Source organism: Stigmatopora nigra, chromosome 2 (genome assembly GCF_051989575.1).
Source record: "Stigmatopora nigra isolate UIUO_SnigA chromosome 2, RoL_Snig_1.1, whole genome shotgun sequence".
In the NCBI taxonomy this organism is placed as follows: Eukaryota; Metazoa; Chordata; class Actinopteri; order Syngnathiformes; family Syngnathidae; genus Stigmatopora; species Stigmatopora nigra.
This window is the reverse complement of record NC_135509.1, coordinates 5717717-5734529: the sequence shown is the minus strand read 5'-3', so window position 1 is coordinate 5734529 and position 16813 is coordinate 5717717. Positions and strand designations below refer to the sequence as shown.

The following is a 16813-nucleotide window of genomic DNA, read 5'->3' as shown; positions in this document are numbered from 1 at the left end:
TACGTTTTTGTTTAAATTTTCAATACAAATGTCATGTAAGGGGGAGTGCTATTTGACTTTATAGTATAGCTTCACAATTTTAAACGCAAACAAATCCATCTGCGTGTAAACAAGCCAGTAGGCCCATAAATAACCAGCATCATCTCTGTATAAGAGAACGCCACAATCTGCCTTTCTATTCATCTAACATAGTGGTTGATTGAATGAAAATGTTGCAAATTACAAGCAGCAATAATTCAAATAGATGAAATTAGTCTTTGTTCTTACCTCGACGTGATAAAAGACCTGGTGAGTGGAAAAAGATGCAAGTCAAGGTACAACTGTATTGTGTTATTAGACTACTTGCTTTCAAAATAAAACCAACACACTGACTGTGCAGCATAGAGCCACGAATTGTTGTTTTACACACTAAGTACAGGGCATTAATCCCTTATCTGTATTAACCGTGGAAAAATGCAGGTAATATTAGGGACACTATCAGTCAAACATGGCATTGTGAACGTTTTTATAATTTTGAAAAGGGCTTGACATGTGTTCCGGTAGGCACTCAATGATGCATAGCAAATTGCCCAGCCTCTGTTGCTAGGAGACCAGCAGCCAGCTGTGTTTGACTACACCACTGATGTGATGACGACAGAAGAGAAAAGTGTCGTATTTCAGCCATGGCAAATTCACTGGTCTTATTTGCCTCACAATAGAAGATTTAAATGTTCTAATGTGTGTACTTTAACACAGGCATTGTATATTTTAGTCTTACTAGTAGGTCTATATAAATGATTTAAGTATTTTGAGAAGAGTATGTTCTATAATGCAAAAAATGTATTTGATGCCTGCTACTTGATATTTAAATGACTATTTATATTTTTCTGCATTATTTTACAAATTGTCCAACATTAAAATGTGGGAAAACCCTTTTATTTTGCATGATGGTCATTACATGTCCTACACAGTAGTTGTCTACAATATAAATAAGTCTGCCAATAAGTTAAATACAATTAAAAACAATAATTTCTTTAAAAAAAATGCCACTGATCCACAGACATGGATTATAAAGAAATGCGTCGACTCCAGGAAGATATTTGCAGTTTGCTGAAACCAGGGATCACCATTGAGGGTACATCCTGTCCTTTTCCATGTGTTGAAATTTTGTCTATAATAGAAAAAAAGTTCAAAATTTAATTCTGTACAAATCATGGACATAATTTTTCCTCAACTATACCTTCATCAGGTACACAAGCCCTATAAAAGAGAATATTCGGGAAAGAATTCAGGCCCACACTTCTCCTGAGTGTTAGTCTTTCTTGCACATTGGACTCCAGGCTTCGCCGATGGACTGGCAGCTTGACCTTTGACCGAGGTACATTCTTCACAGACCAAAAAGCTATATAAATTCAAATCAAAATGGAGCAAGTGAAGTATGTGTGTGGTGATTATCATAGTGAGCAATCAGTCTTAACACCAACCTTTTAAACAGTGTCTCTTTTGAGTTTCCTTCACTAGATTGCAGTTTACTAGGAAGTCCATGCTATCCATAATGGCCTTTGGAATCACGCCTGCAAAAACAAAAAAATACTTTATACATTTGACCGGTTTGAAAATAGATTGTTCCTTGGTGAGGTTATGTTACCAAACAAGTGTGGCTTTTCAATGAAAGTGCGAAGGACATGAATTCGTAGCTCAAAGCGCCCTTCAGACAGCTCTGCCTTGTTTGGAGGAGGTAGGAGACATGGAGCAAAGACTGTCGCCAGATTGGAGCTGGTCATCAAGTTTTCTTCACATCTGAAAGTAGTATATAAACACACACGCTTATCTGCAAGAGCTGGCAGTAATTATTCAATAACAGTCAAAAACAACAGTATTGTTGACCACAAAAGAAGCAGCCTTAAAGCACAATTATAGGGTTTCCTTTAAATTCTAGAAGGGCTGAGGCCTTTTGGATTATTTGAACATCTTCAACATGGCAGTATTAAGTTTCTTCAAACCTCTGAGTGACTTTGCAGAGGAAATCAAACAAATAATGAAGACAGGATGCATTTCTGGCAGGTAGGAGACAAGACAGAAGTTGTAGGGCTGAGGTTTTGTCCTCCAGGGTGTCCAATGTTTGGGCCTTCAGTATAGCAGCATGGAGCTCAGTAGGAATTAGAGGCTCTGGCAACTCCCTGCAGAACTGCTTGATGAGGGTTGCCACGTCATAGGCAAAGGCTGTGGCTAGACTGGCCTCACCCCGATTCAGCTTGGCCTGAAATAACAACATATATTGTTCAATAAAGACTAATTCAGTTCGCTTAAATGACTGAATCAGTACTATAATGTATATAAATTTTTTTTAAGTGAGATGACACATACTCTGAGGGCCTTGATGCGAGGTAAAGAACCTGGTTTGCGGAACAGGCCAACCGTCCCAGCACGCTCCAGAAGAAACGAACAAGTGTCCACCAGAACCCTGCAGGACAAAATATTTGATGCATAACTTACCTTTTGTTCTAAATTAATACAATCCATTTTTTAAACCTACGTAGGAACCAGGCCAAATTCAGGAATGAAAGTCCTTGATAAATTCTCCAAAGGAACACCAAAAACCTTAGTACCCCGGACAAAGGCTCTCTCAGTTTTACTCTCAATGCTTTTCACATGTATTCCATGGAGGACTCGAAGGTGACAGCAGATCAGCTCACTGTCAGTAACCGTCATGTTTGAAATCATTCTGAGGCTGTGTTTAAAAAAAAATGGTTCCAAACTCCTCTTCCTGCTCACACACTGTTGGCTTAAAAACACTAATGAAGCAATTAGTCTAATTATGATCATTTATTATATAACCTGCAGCTGTCAAAGATGTACTGTTGCATTTATCTTGCTGGGACATCAGACATTTGCTTGGAAAACCCATTAAAACTTGTGTGAAATAATATTGATTTTATTTTGAAATAAACTATTTAAATAATTTGACTCTTGGTAGTCTTTATTGGGGTCGCCATTTGTTTTTGGTTTTAAATGAGATTGTCAATTAGATTTGCTATCATTCCTTAGAGTGGAAAGTTTCTTGTTTACCAAGTCTATTGAATGCAACATGAAGTGCATTTGTTTTAATTAATCTTAAATGTGAACAAAGAATAAATTGGACTGTTTAAATTCTAGATGGAATTGAACCATGCAATGTATTGATCAATTAATGGACAACATATTTTAGCCTCTTGTTAGAGATTGCAAGCTGTAAAAAAATAAAAAAATATACACAGAAAATGTAAAAATATTGTGTTTGTGAATATTCTGGACAGCATTGTAGTTTGAGTGGGTGTATATTGTAAAGTATAGCATTCATCACTGCATAGTATTGATAAAGCAGCTATTTTTATTACAACGTTACATGTATATACAGCATGAGGCACAATAGAAATATAGATTGGGGAAGGAAAGTTGCAGTTTGATGGTATGTTTTGGCACTGGTTGGAAAATTTAGAAGCACTTCCTGTGAACGATGGAAGGGCCTGCTTCATCGTACTCCTGCTTGCTGATCCACATCTGCTGGAAGGTGGACAGAGAGGCCAGGATGGAGCCACCGATCCAGACGGAGTATTTCCTCTCAGGGGGTGCAATGATCTAAAGTAAAAAAAAAAAAAAAAAAAAGGGTTTAGTGAGATAAACATAAGCCAAGTCATCATTATATTGTTCGTGTTTGCTGGTTAATGTGGTTTACCTTAATCTTCATGGTGCTGGGGGCCAGGGCTGTGATTTCCTTCTGCATACGGTCAGCAATACCAGGGTACATGGTGGTACCACCAGACAGGACATTGTTGGCGTACAGATCCTTACGGATATCAATATCGCACTTCATGATGCTGTTGTAGGCAGTTTCATGGATACCAGCAGACTCCATACCTATGCAAGAGCAAATTATAAAAGATTTAGTTTACTGTAGTTGATGGATTATGTTCACTTTTAAAAGAAGATTTTCATACACAATGTATTATTTTCTGAGAACAGTTTGTTTGTCAACATGGAAGCAATAACTGATAGTGGTAAGCATTTGTCAAATTGTTAAGTCTTACCGATGAAGGAAGGCTGGAAAAGGGTCTCGGGGCAACGGAAACGCTCGTTGCCGATAGTGATGACCTGACCGTCGGGCAACTCGTAGCTTTTCTCCAGAGAGGAGGAGGAGGCAGCGGTGGCCATCTCATTCTCAAAGTCCAGGGCGACGTAGCAAAGCTTCTCCTTGATGTCACGCACAATTTCACGTTCAGCTAAGGTGGGAAAGATATTAGAGAATTAGTCTTACATTAGAGTACTGGAATTTATAAAAATGACTTGGTTTATCTTCCATAGATTATCTGTTTTAATTATGTTTTGCCATCATTTTAATGGCCATTCAAGATCTAATTGTGTTCAACATTAGAGATTCCAAATGAATTCATAATTCAATGATTTATTTCTCAGAAATTGCCTTACCGGTTGTGACAAAAGAGTAGCCACGCTCAGTGAGAATCTTCATCAGGTAGTCGGTCAAGTCACGACCAGCCAGATCCAGACGCATAATGGCGTGGGGAAGAGCGTAACCCTCATAGATGGGCACATTGTGGGTCACACCATCACCAGAGTCCAGCACAATACCTGTTCATACAAAAGACACCATTTGTGAGATCATCAACAACATTTAAAGAATCAAATGAACACAATAAATTCAAAATAAATAAGGAAAACTCACCAGTGGTACGACCAGATGCGTACAAGGACAAGACGGCTTGGATGGCCACATACATGGCGGGGACGTTGAAGGTCTCAAACATGATCTGGGTCATCTTCTCCCTGTTGGCCTTAGGGTTGAGGGGGGCTTCAGTCAGCAGGGTGGGGTGCTCCTCTGGGGCTACACGGAGCTCGTTGTAGAAGGTGTGGTGCCAGATCTGACAAATTTAGAGTTTGTCAGCACAACTAAGTTGGAATGGTGGCGACAAGTATCAGGCAGAGCAACAATTTTGTTTACCTTCTCCATGTCATCCCAGTTAGTGATGATGCCATGCTCAATGGGGTACTTCAGAGTGAGGATACCCCTCTTGCTCTGAGCCTCATCACCCACATAGCTGTCCTTCTGACCCATACCAACCATCACACCCTGAGGAGGAAAAAAATCAAATCTTAGGACATCTCTAATAACTAACATTGCACTTTGCGAATATACAGTATGAATGATTACTGATTTTACATTAATATATGTTTGCTAACCTGGTGACGGGGGCGTCCAACAATGGACGGGAAGACAGCACGGGGGGCATCATCACCGGCAAACCCAGCCTTGACCAGGCCAGAGCCATTGTCGCACACAAGGGCGGTGGTCTCATCGTCGTCACACATGTTGGTCTGTTTTTTGGTTGGCCTTCTGTGAAAAAGAAGGGAGGAAAATAGTCTTTTAATTGAACTGTTTTATAAAGCATGATGCCAAACACTGCATTATTATATTGACACCCTTAATTGTATTCATCTTCTCTCTGTGTATTGCCAAAATGGGGCATGGCTTTTTATCCTAAGCTCGCTGATCTATTTTTAGCCATGGGACCCTTGTCGTTCCCCACAAGCTTCCCTCTGTATCTCATCATTAAACCACAGCCACTTAACAGCTGAGGTGGTGTGTTCCTTTGACAAGTGGCAGAGAAAGCCTTGATATTTCCTCAGCTGCTGTCAACCAACACACTTGTCCATTTAGCCCTTTGGGTTTAACATACTTCTATTAATAAAATGCTTGATAACTGTAAAGTTTGTCAATAGGAAATACAAAGTTAAACTATCAAATTCAATAATATCAACACTCAATCTCAGGAATTACTATCAATCTCAGTTTTTTTTTTAAATTAAAGTTGATTATAAAGCATCTCCGAGAAAAAAACAAACATTTTCAAAGCATAAGACCTGTACGTGAAGCTTTACCAAGATAAACCTATGCTGTGTAATTCTATGTATTGAAAGAGCCCTTCAGAAAAAGATACAGCAAACAAAATCAGACTCACCGAGAGTTCGATGCAAGACTGGAGTTTCCACTGGGACGAAGGACGAGGACGCAAAGGCTTCCTTAAATATGTGCCGGCAAGTTTGGATCAGGGGGCATGTGGGCGGGCTTGGGAGTTCATAGAAGTCCAAATATGTGCTGCTCTGAAAGATGAGGGAGTTAAGTGGATCTTATGTTGAGGACGCCACCAAAATGGGGAGATGCTTCCTTACATTGGCACAATACCAAAACCAGTTACATTTTCAGTGAAGAACAATTGTTACAAATTAATTTAATAATGTTGTGCGATCACAAAATGGGATATTTATCAAATTTCCCATCATGGTTAACATGGTATTTCAACCTTTTGCAATTAATGGAACACTTTCATGTGTGGCAGTATTATTAGGCTCTTTTTTAGGTATCATTTTGTTTCTTTTTTTTAACCTTTTCAATTGAAGGCATGCCAATGCATGTTGATAAAAACGGCATTATTGGATTTATGTCTCAGGCTGCTATGGATGTAGTTGAAGGAAGGTAGTGATGATAACATAAGCTCCAATCTGAATAATTGTCAAAAAGGCTGTCTAAGGGAATTCGCTTGTGTCATGGTATGTAAAATTTCAGGACTAGGGAAGAGGCAAACACTACTCAAACAGCTGAGATGAGGAGAAGGAGGGGGTTGGGTGATAGCTTAGACCTCCAACAGTTGACAAATTTGCTGGGATGTCGTCCTGTGCAGCAGGCCTCCCTACTCCACTCCGATTGGCTCGCGTGTCTCCTTTTAGGGAAATAGAGCGTAACAGGTGCCGGTGACTGCATACCCCGCGACAGGCTGTCGGGAGATCACCAAACCCCCCTGGCTCCATATTTGTAAAGTTCCGTCGCCATACCGGGCTATAGCTGGCCCGCGAGGGTAATATGAATGTAAATTCCTTTTGCACCATCAACTGATCCATTTGCAGACGTGCGTAATATACTTTCAGCAGTGACACTATAAACCTACTTGTTTTCTTCTATTCTGAGAATTTTATGTGTTTTAATCATCCGATCCCAATTGATTTTAGGAAAATTTGTGCTGTATGTCAGAGAAAAACTCAAAAAAAAGGAATTCACTGAAATCTCCTTGGAGATTTTGATGGACAGTTTGTAAGTTTTGATTAAAATACACCAAAGAAGAAGAAATTATTGGAATATGTAGTACAATACATGGCAACAGTCCATTGTTCATGGAAATGACATCACCACAAAAGCTATAGGATTGCCTAGTGAAACTAAGAGGACTTGGATTTGGCCCCTCCACACAGATTATATGTTATCCAATCTAAACTCAGTGTCATCCTATATCTACTTTTTTTTTATCCTACAGATGCAGTTGCCAAAATATTCAGACGGTGAAAGATGGCTGTGTACATTGATGCTTTAACATTGTGATACCAAGAAATGAATCAGAGACCAAGAACAAACATAATACATTACAGTAATGACAATAAAATAAATATTTTCAGAAATTGGATACAAAGCTCATAAGAAGACATGCCTTATTTTCCATATGTCAGTATGTACTCTATATACACAAGTTTAGTGTACTTTCTACTGTAAAAACCAAAGAAAGGGCATTTGATTGCTGGTCTGAATAGATGGTCAATACACACTTGTTTTATTCATTTTTAATCTGTTAAAAAAGTAAAATTGGGTCAGTTCCCACTGATATGTTTTTTTGAAAGGAATCTAATTAACCCAGTTCATTTAAATCGAGTACTTTTGTCTCTCTTTATCACTCTGTCTTTATCTGGATCAAGCAAATGGGGCTGAAACGGGCAGTGCTTTCGAGGCACGTTTCATCCTTAAATGGAAATGTAGGAAGCAAACCGTTTGTCTGTCTCGACAGCTGACCCCCAACACAAATCTCCACCCGGCCTGCACACACACACACGCACTTCAGCAGCTGCTGGAAACAACTGTTTTGTTATAACAGCCAGGACTATCCCCTACTTGACAGCAGTTTACATTACATGACTTAGTAGTAGTTAGGATAGTAAACATTATTTCAATCCATCCTAATCAATCATAATTCCCTGTATTCAAACCTCTATGAAAAGGAAAAACACTCAGCTAGTAGTTTTATGTGCATCATGTCAACCAATGGTGATGTGTGCATTCAACAAGTCATGATAAATGACATACACACGCTGTAATGACAGAGGGGTCTATTTCAGCAGCAGCTGTTGACAGTGAGTGATGGTATTCTGCATTATCGTCTACGGCGTTAACATGCAACACTGTACTGTGAAGCAGACCTGCTCGTAAACAGCTGCTTTAGTTACAAGCTGTCTTTGAAAACTAGAAAAAAAAAATCCTAATTAATTTCTCACCAAAAAATATTGAGTGCATGTGGAGTCTCACTATACATGGTAAGCACAAACCAAGCATAACTTAAGCAGTGCTCTTTACTCAGTATATCTCTGAACAGTTAGTGTGTTTTATTGAGTGCTGATGTCTGTGCAGCCATTGTGCACAGTGCTTGCCGGCAGTTTGTCAGATAATGTCAGCTCTATAAATATATGAGCTGCTTTGGAAGTTTCCATGTCATTGCTCCATTGTCCTGCACTAAGAGGACACCCACAGGTGTGTGTATTAATGAATATCACAGTAGGGGAGGTGTTAAACCTAAATAAATAAGGCGGTAACGAGAAAGAGAAACAACATAAGTACAGTAGATATAAGACAGAGTTCACATATAGCATATACAGTAAATAAGGCTGTAACGAGAAAGAGAAACAACATAAGTACAGTAGATATAAGACAGAGTTCACATACATTACACAGTCTTAATATGGAATAAAAACAGCTCAATTCAATGCATTTTGTGAGTGCTGTGATATTATCCCGACTACTTACAAACCATATAAATCACACATTTGTGCACTATCTGGGATTAGCATGATAAACTGAGATGAACACATTATTTTCTTCAATTTCTATCTTCTTTTTGGCAGTTCATTTTAGCAGCAGGTTTTTTTTTATATAAACAATAAGATGCAGATTCATCAGGTTTATTTTAAACTCATGAGTCGCTCATAAGTGTGTATCCATTAGTTTTTATTATAAGTATATGATGTTTCAGTGTTATGGGTCAAAATAATTCAGTCATCATCATGACATCATCATTCACACAAACTATATGAGGCACTCTTATTAAAAGGGCAGGAATCTAAAATAAGCTTAACATCATGATTTATTCTAATCAGGTTACTTTATAATATCTAGGCTTTGAATTACAAAATTTATATTGAATAATACTTCCGGCAATACATACACACCTTGATATAAAACAATATTAATTGCCAATAGAGTTTTACCTTTCAAGTGAAACACTGACATAATTGGACTAAAAATAAAATCAAAGCAATAATCATGAGATATGCATGTAATGTTTCCCCAATATTCTCAAATTTAACTTCAGTCTAAGGTGTGACACCAGGCCTGTGGAAGAATTTAACTTTGTTTGTCGTTGCCTAGTGATGACCCGCTCTCCCGTTGCCTAGGCGATCATTGTAAACACTCCGAACCAGATCTAGGCACCTCTACCAAATGCTATTCCTAGCATTTTTTATAGCAATCTAAAGCCTCATTCACATTACCAACCTCGTCGTTTATTAAAAATGGGAGACAGAAAGCGTACCAGGCGTATTTTTGTGAACGACGTCGACAAATATTCCTCCAAACACATAGCTGAGGTAAAGTATAAACATAGAATTTACGATTGATAGGATGCTTATATTGAATTAATGCAGTTTTCTAACCTACATGGGTAGTATTTGTCAACTTGTGGGGAAAGGGTTGAAGAGGAGGATGAAGGAGAAATGCTATCAGAAGAACCTGCTTTCCAGTTGGTTGGCACGGTGTCCTCAGCCTCCAGTGACAAAATTAGCTTTTTGCATGAACAGTATACGGTAAGTTAAACAGAATATATGGAAAAAATAGATAAATGATGTACAATAGATAGACACAATTTTTCCTATTGTTGTTGATGATGATTATGCCACTTTTATCTAACTAATTTGTGCAGAATTTTACATTGTTCCTTAAGATTTGCATCCTTTTCCCTATTACTGAAAATGTTTCCACAGACTATACAAGTATTCAACATCATCTAATTTCATGCTCACTCTGTAATAATAAATCTGCCATTGCAATGTGTAGGAATATTGGTTTTTGTATGATTGACATTATCCTTTATTATTGTGGCTATTTTGCAGTTAGATAGAACTTAACTACATCACACAAAGAGCTGTTTCAAATATGTATACACATGTTAATGTAACAATGTGAATAACTATATATTTTTTAATAATTAAAATGACTTTTCCAGTCATTAAACAGAGAGGAGCTGCTTCCACGCCTGCTGGAATGCGACATAGTGGTGTACAATATCTCAGAAAATGCAAAAGCAGATGAAATTGATGAGGCAACTTGGGCAATTACAGGTCAATATATGATTCTTGTATTTATTATTACATTATCATCCAAATTTAACTGTATTCTTCACTCTCATTGATAGCCCTTCATGGTGAAATGGAAAACTTCAAGTCAAAGAAAACGTTCATTTTAGTCTCGACAGTGATGACATGGGCAATGACCAAACCTCCAGAATCGGTAAGCATGAGAAATGATCCTTAATGTGCTCATGACAAAACTAAAGATCCTCTGTAGCAGGAGGAGGCTGAAACATTGATAACGGAAGAGGAATTCCGAAAAAGACGCCCTCATCCTAGCTTTAAAAATCATAACAACATGGAAAAGCAAGTGCTTAAACTTGGAACTGGGGTAAAGAGTTTTTTCTCTAAAACTGTTCCTTGGTTATATAAAATAACGCAATATAATGGTAGATGTTCTGTCATATGTTTCTCAGAAAAAGAATAAACTAAAAGGTTATGTTTTGGCTGCGGGCATACAGTATGGAAAGGGCGAGAATCTTTTTCACTATTTTTTCAAGGTAGGTCTTACCTCAATTTAATATACATTCAGTCCGGTTATTGTTTGATTTTCATCTATTTCTATAAATTATTAGGTATCTTGGCTATCTGAGTGTTCAAAAGTTCCCATTTTTGGAGAAGGCACAAATTTCATCCCCACCATCCACGTGCTTGACTTGGCTAAGTAAGTCATAGATTTTATATTAATACTGTTTGTGTTCCCTTAACTGAAAGTATTTTTTTTCACAGAGTGATTCAAAATTTGATTGAAGTCAAACCCAAGTCTAAATATATTCTTGCCATTGATGAATCCAAAAGCAAACTGGAGGATATAGTCAAGGTAAACAATGTTTTCTGCCTTTTTATCTTTGAAAACATTTGCTCATCCTACACTTGTCATATTAAACAGGAACAATGATGCTCGTCTTTACATTTTAGGCCATAAGTCATGTGCTTGGGCCAGGAAAAGTATGCCAATTACCAGCGAATGAAGCTATTGGACTGAAGGCTTTTAAGGTATGATATGAGTTATTTATTTGTAAGGTTCATCAGTAGTTTGGGTACATGTACCCATTGAATTATACATCACTAACAGTGAGTTCCATAGGAAAATATAGTGTTGTATAGTGTATACAATTTGTCAACAAGTCAATTGTATCTCTCAAATTCAAATTGTGGACTTTTCTAACAATACAAATCACTACCAACAACAAAATCATCCTAAAAAATAATTAACTATGGGTTAATATCTTAAGTAATAAGGTAATTGGATTGCTGTTGAATAGGTTTATGTATATTTGTTGTTGTTTTGTTATTGTATTGACTCCAAAACATGCCAAATTACAGCTTGAGGAGTTGGAATATCTCAGCATTGACCTTCGCCTGGATGCTTTTGTCGTGAAAGACTCCTTTAATTTTACCTGGTCAGCAGAAAATGGCATGATTGAGAATATAGAGAGCCTCGTGGAAGAATACAGACAAACAAGAAAACTACTTGTACGTCTGTAATAGAGTATGTTGCTTCAAAAATTGCTACTGGTATAATTGAACATAATTAAACCCAAACTGCCCTTTTTTCTCTCCTTTCTCTTAGCCAATAAGAATCTGTCTCACCGGTCCACCTGCAGTGGGTAAAAGCAAAGTGGCAGAGCAGCTTTGCGAGCATTACCGAATACATCACATCAATATCCGAGAAGTTATAAAAGAAAAGATGGCTCAGCTGGTCAGTCGCTTTCTATAACATTAACCAACCAGCTTGGACTTTAACATCTGCTGCAATTCAGAGATGCATTTTATCAAATTATAAGTACATTAGAAATATTCTATTATAATATGGGTGAGCATGGAATGGATTAACCATGAAAATCAAGAGAATACTTTATTTTGCTTACTTTTTATACTTCACAGAAAGATACCATGACTAGAAGTGACATTGAAGTAAACGAGCAGGAAACTGCACAGAATCAACTGCAAACTATTCAAGAAAGCATGGAAGGAAATGCAGGTTTTATGCACAATATGAAATAATGGCAAAACATCATATTACCTTCTGTGCCTCAACCATTTTTGAATGTACCTCACCATCTCATCAGTTATTATTATTATTATTATTATTTTTTTTGCAATTAGATCGACTGGAGGACGATCTTCTTTTAGAACTATTGACAGAAAAGCTGAATTCAAAACCTTGTCGAAACCAAGGATTTGTTTTTTATGGTTTCCCAAAGACATTTGAGCAAGCCCGCCAGATGTTTAGTGGTAAATTTCTTCCTTTTATTCAATTGATCCCTAATGAAATAACGTTTTAGTATCCACTGTATAGATTGAAATATTACAATGAATATTTGTTGTAGCCGACGATGCAGACAACCTTGACTGGCCTGATGGGACCCCTTCTTACAACAAGATTACTCCTGGTCAGCCTTTTGCCTTATCAATCTTATTTTATTTACTACCATATAATACAACTAATTTTATTCTTACAGAATATGTCTTTGCCCTGGATGCATCCGATGAGTTCCTGACTAAGAAAGTACAAGATCTACCTCAAATTGAGGCCCAGAAAAGAGGTTTAACCCAGGATGAGTTTGTTCCTCGACTGGTCAGATTCCGTCAACTAAGCAGGGCTGCTGAAACTTCACTCGACTACTTTGATGAACTGGAAATATACCCAGCATATCTTGGTAAAATTCTTGTTTTTCCACAGGGAAATTTAGTACTTTTTAACAGTGTGCAAGCTAAATAATGAGTGGGAAAGTATTGGTAAGGTTTATCTTACTATCTTACCTTTAGTTTAGCTATCATAACTTGTTATAAAAGTGAGTACGACACGGCCAAATATTCAATCAAATTAAATAACGTGATTAGTTACATAGCCTAGAATGATTGTGCATTGTTTGACCTTTCCTGACCTTGATGCAGTATGTATGAAGCCCTCTAGTGACTGAATAGGGAAATATTTTCAAATTTAATCTGTTCCATCAATTCAGTAAATTTAATCACCTGCACTCACAATTTACTGATAAACATAATGCACACTGTTATATGCATAGGGGGACTCTTGTTACGACTCCCCCTGGGGTAAGATATACCAGGGAGTCGCAACTACCACTGCAAACATGTCAGAACTGATGTAATCAAAGTCTAGACAGGGGAATAACTACATGTCTAAATGCACAAACTATATGTATACCCCAGGGTGTCTAAACTTATCTCAAGTCCCCCTATGCAACCCAAATTCTTTCACTTTGCCAACATAAATACTAAATATAACAAGGAGTAATGTACTCACAGGGATGATGGGGAAGTACTCACAGGTGTGTTGGCCTGGGCAGGGCTTTGTCACAGGGGTGGAGCCACAGCTCCATCTACCTGTAGAGGAAAATAAACCACACCCCCTCCTACGTAGTGTGTCGAATCTGACAGCCGTAACACACACACTTTGGCTTTAAAATGTATTTTTCTAGTGCACATTTCCATTTGAATAAAGCGAGTTTCCTCTTTGGCACCATAGAAATGTGTGCATCTTTTTTTGATGGGTGTTTCTTATTCATATTCCCAGAGGTCAAAGATGATGACCCCGAACTAACACAGATTGTGAGCAACATCATCGAGGTGGTTGGTGGCCCTAAGAACTATGGCCTCAGTCCTGAGGAGCAAGAGGAGGAGGACAGAAGGAGAGAAATGGAGAGGAAGCAAAAACTGGCTGAAGAAGCGGCAGAAGAGAAACGTAGGAAAGAGGCCTCACTTGCTGAGATGGCAGCACAGTATGAAGCTTGGGTATATTTATCCATAATTCACCCATCATTCCATTCCATTCATAATTTTGTGTTATACATGAACTTGTTTAGGGGTAATTTGGTGTTTTTTCTTCTTTTTTTTATCAGCAAAATAATTTGGCAGAGGTGAAAAGGCAGGAACACGAGCTTCTGGAAGCTAAAGCTCTCCCACTGAGAAACTATTTAATGAAGTATGTCATGCCCGCACTTACTGAAGCCTTACAAGAATGCTCAAAGATCAAACCTAATGACCCAGTCAGCTTTTTGGTATGACCCCATCCTTGACTTTTACTGACAATCAGCTGTCTGTAAACACATTTTACACTCTTACTTTTACTTTTGGCAGGCAGAGTATCTTCTTCGGATGGACAAGGTTGATTGAACATCCCATCTTCCAAGTTTGTTTCAATATTCATAATTGTGGTACTACACACATAACATACAAGGCATAATTGATGTAATGATTTGATGTAAAGAGGGAAAATAATGTGCATTTAACATCAAATTACACCTTACACTCAAAAATTATATTATATTTGTTACTTTAGTGAAGTGCCTGGACCAATGAGATACTAAATGTGTTATTGTGTTATAGTGTATAAATCTTCCAATAACATTCATTCATTTAGAGTTATTAAAAGACTGTATATAAGGTAACATAATTTGAATTGTGGTCCATAATAAGACTTGTATGAATATATATGTGCATAGAAATAGTGTTATGTTTTTTTTATTTAAATGATATATGCTGAAAAAGTGTTTATGAGTATGTCAAAGATGAGTTTTACAGAATTGTCATCTTAAAGAAAGTCAAATAATACATATAATGTTCTCAAGCATTCTATAGATCAATAACAATTTCTTTGATGGCATATTGAACTTATTTTAAAACCAACATGAACTGGTTTTAGTGTGGATACTGCTGTTAGAATCTTTCTATTACCTCTAGATGGAGTCGTGATCCCATTCAGAAACATCACCATGACAAGTGCACTGTAGAAGTCCTTTTCAAAATAAAATGAGACATTCACCAAGACGGGCCTGTGAGGTTTAAGAAAAATTAAAAGTCAAAAACAAGTTGAAGCAATACAATTAAATTTAATAAGGACAATATGCCAAGAACATGTGCTTTGTTTGATCATGCATTGGCCCACTTCTGCAAAAAAATTGAATGATTAATGTTAATTATGAGACTTCCTCTCCAAAAGAATGAAAACAGTCCTTTCACACATAATTTCATTTTTTGGTAGAGGACACCATGTTCCCCCAAACGCCTACGCTTCCCAAAATTTCACCCTCTGAGCAAACAACCCTCACTAATACTTTTCTTGGCCTCTGTAACTTTTACTACTTTATGGCTTAATGGACAGGATATTGTTCAACTCTGGCTTTTTTTTTTGTTCTGTCATCCAGAGGAATACGTTTATATTCTAGATTGGAAGTGACAAATATTTAGTTGGCTGCCAAAGCTTTGCTGGCCTTCAATCCTGTTTGGAAAATCTGAGTCATCATTACAGATGCTTGAGTCCTGCAAAGTGTTTAAGTATTGCGGGGAAAGAACATGGGTTCCATCATGTCACTTACGTTCTGTAGAGTTCATTTTGCATCAAATGATCCAATCAGATGGCACTTTGACATCCATAATGCTTCATACAGTACAATTTGACCCCATTTGGTTATTTTTTGCTCCTTAACTGCCACATTTCATCAAATAGCAACCTACTGTTCCAAATTTACTGTTTTCCTAACCATTATTGAGCAAAACACCATTGTAATATTCCTTTTTTTTAAACAGAAAGTGATCCAACTTCCTCTCCTTGAAAGAAAAATGGCTCTTTATTTATATTTTGGTCAAACTTGGGAAGAAATATAATTGACAGTGGTGCCATGGGTTCTGTAGACAGTTAGTGGTGGTCTTTAATGTGTTGGTTTGTTTTGTAAGACTTCCAATAATAATAACCACACTACCTATGTACTTCTTTGTAGTGGTCTGGTCATTCACTCATACAAACACACATACACACACGCACACACATGCACACACAGACACACGATAAAAATAACAACCATCACGGTGGTCATCTCAACATCTGCTGGTGGTTGAAAAATCCTAAATGAAGACCACACACCTACACACCCCATATAAGAGCACATACAGCCCTAAAGGGTGACAAAATTCCCTCATAGCAATGAGCCTAAAATGCCAACATAATAATGGTGGGATGCAAGGCTTGATATTTCAGAAATACCACACATATACACTAGAATAACAGCAATTGACAGTAATGGCATTACCGTTTTTTTTTTTTTGTATTTTTAAGTTATTTGACCGGCAAAAGCACACATATTTCTAATCTAAGAGTGCTGTAACCCTTAAATTGAGAAAAAAATCAAGATGTTTTGAGTCAAATGTGTGTATTTCTATTTTTCTCATACATCACATTAGCATTCTTGTATCATGATCATCTCATTAGAAAGTAAGCAAAGCGATTTTGCCGGAAAAACTTAATTTTACTCGTCATGTTTCGCTATGTTTCTTGTGCTATTAATAAGATGACAAAAGAGATGATAACAATAAACTATTT

General features: G+C 37.4%; 3 protein-coding genes across 4 annotated transcripts; 1 reads left to right on the top strand and 2 right to left on the bottom strand.

Moving 5' to 3' along the window:
• Window positions 1–893: 893 nt before the first annotated feature.
• Window positions 894–2769, bottom strand: LOC144189225 (inactive Rho GTPase-activating protein 11B-like). 2 transcript variants are annotated; one of them, XM_077710744.1, is made up of 7 exons: window positions 2516–2769; window positions 2347–2443; window positions 1983–2239; window positions 1628–1779; window positions 1464–1553; window positions 1220–1364; window positions 894–1150 (listed from the first exon to the last, which is right to left on the bottom strand). In XM_077710744.1, exons 1-6 carry the CDS (start codon window positions 2701–2703, stop codon window positions 1240–1242), a joined length of 909 nt encoding a protein of 302 aa, XP_077566870.1. In that variant the 5' UTR covers window positions 2704–2769; the 3' UTR covers window positions 894–1150; window positions 1220–1239. The 2 variants fall into 2 exon arrangements, with proteins under 2 accessions (XP_077566870.1, XP_077566869.1); XM_077710743.1 differs by having other exon boundaries at window positions 1220–1381; window positions 2516–2768.
• A 560-nt stretch (window positions 2770–3329) lies between these two features.
• Window positions 3330–6135, bottom strand: actc1a (actin alpha cardiac muscle 1a). The gene is made up of 8 exons (XM_077710745.1): window positions 5994–6135; window positions 5215–5368; window positions 4976–5104; window positions 4700–4895; window positions 4444–4605; window positions 4047–4238; window positions 3695–3876; window positions 3330–3597 (listed from the first exon to the last, which is right to left on the bottom strand). The coding sequence occupies exons 2-8, from the start codon at window positions 5341–5343 to the stop codon at window positions 3454–3456; spliced, it is 1134 nt and encodes a 377-aa protein (XP_077566871.1). The 5' UTR covers window positions 5344–5368; window positions 5994–6135; the 3' UTR covers window positions 3330–3453.
• A 3175-nt stretch (window positions 6136–9310) lies between these two features.
• LOC144189209 (adenylate kinase 7-like) lies at window positions 9311–15843 on the top strand. The gene is made up of 18 exons (XM_077710742.1): window positions 9311–9711; window positions 9790–9927; window positions 10347–10461; window positions 10536–10630; window positions 10688–10801; window positions 10887–10970; window positions 11046–11134; window positions 11200–11290; window positions 11389–11466; window positions 11797–11946; window positions 12044–12172; window positions 12358–12454; window positions 12580–12708; window positions 12804–12866; window positions 12936–13133; window positions 14012–14229; window positions 14337–14495; window positions 14575–15843. Exons 1-18 carry the CDS (start codon window positions 9637–9639, stop codon window positions 14608–14610), a joined length of 2058 nt encoding a protein of 685 aa, XP_077566868.1. The 5' UTR covers window positions 9311–9636; the 3' UTR covers window positions 14611–15843.
• The last annotated feature ends 970 nt before the right edge of the window (window positions 15844–16813 follow it).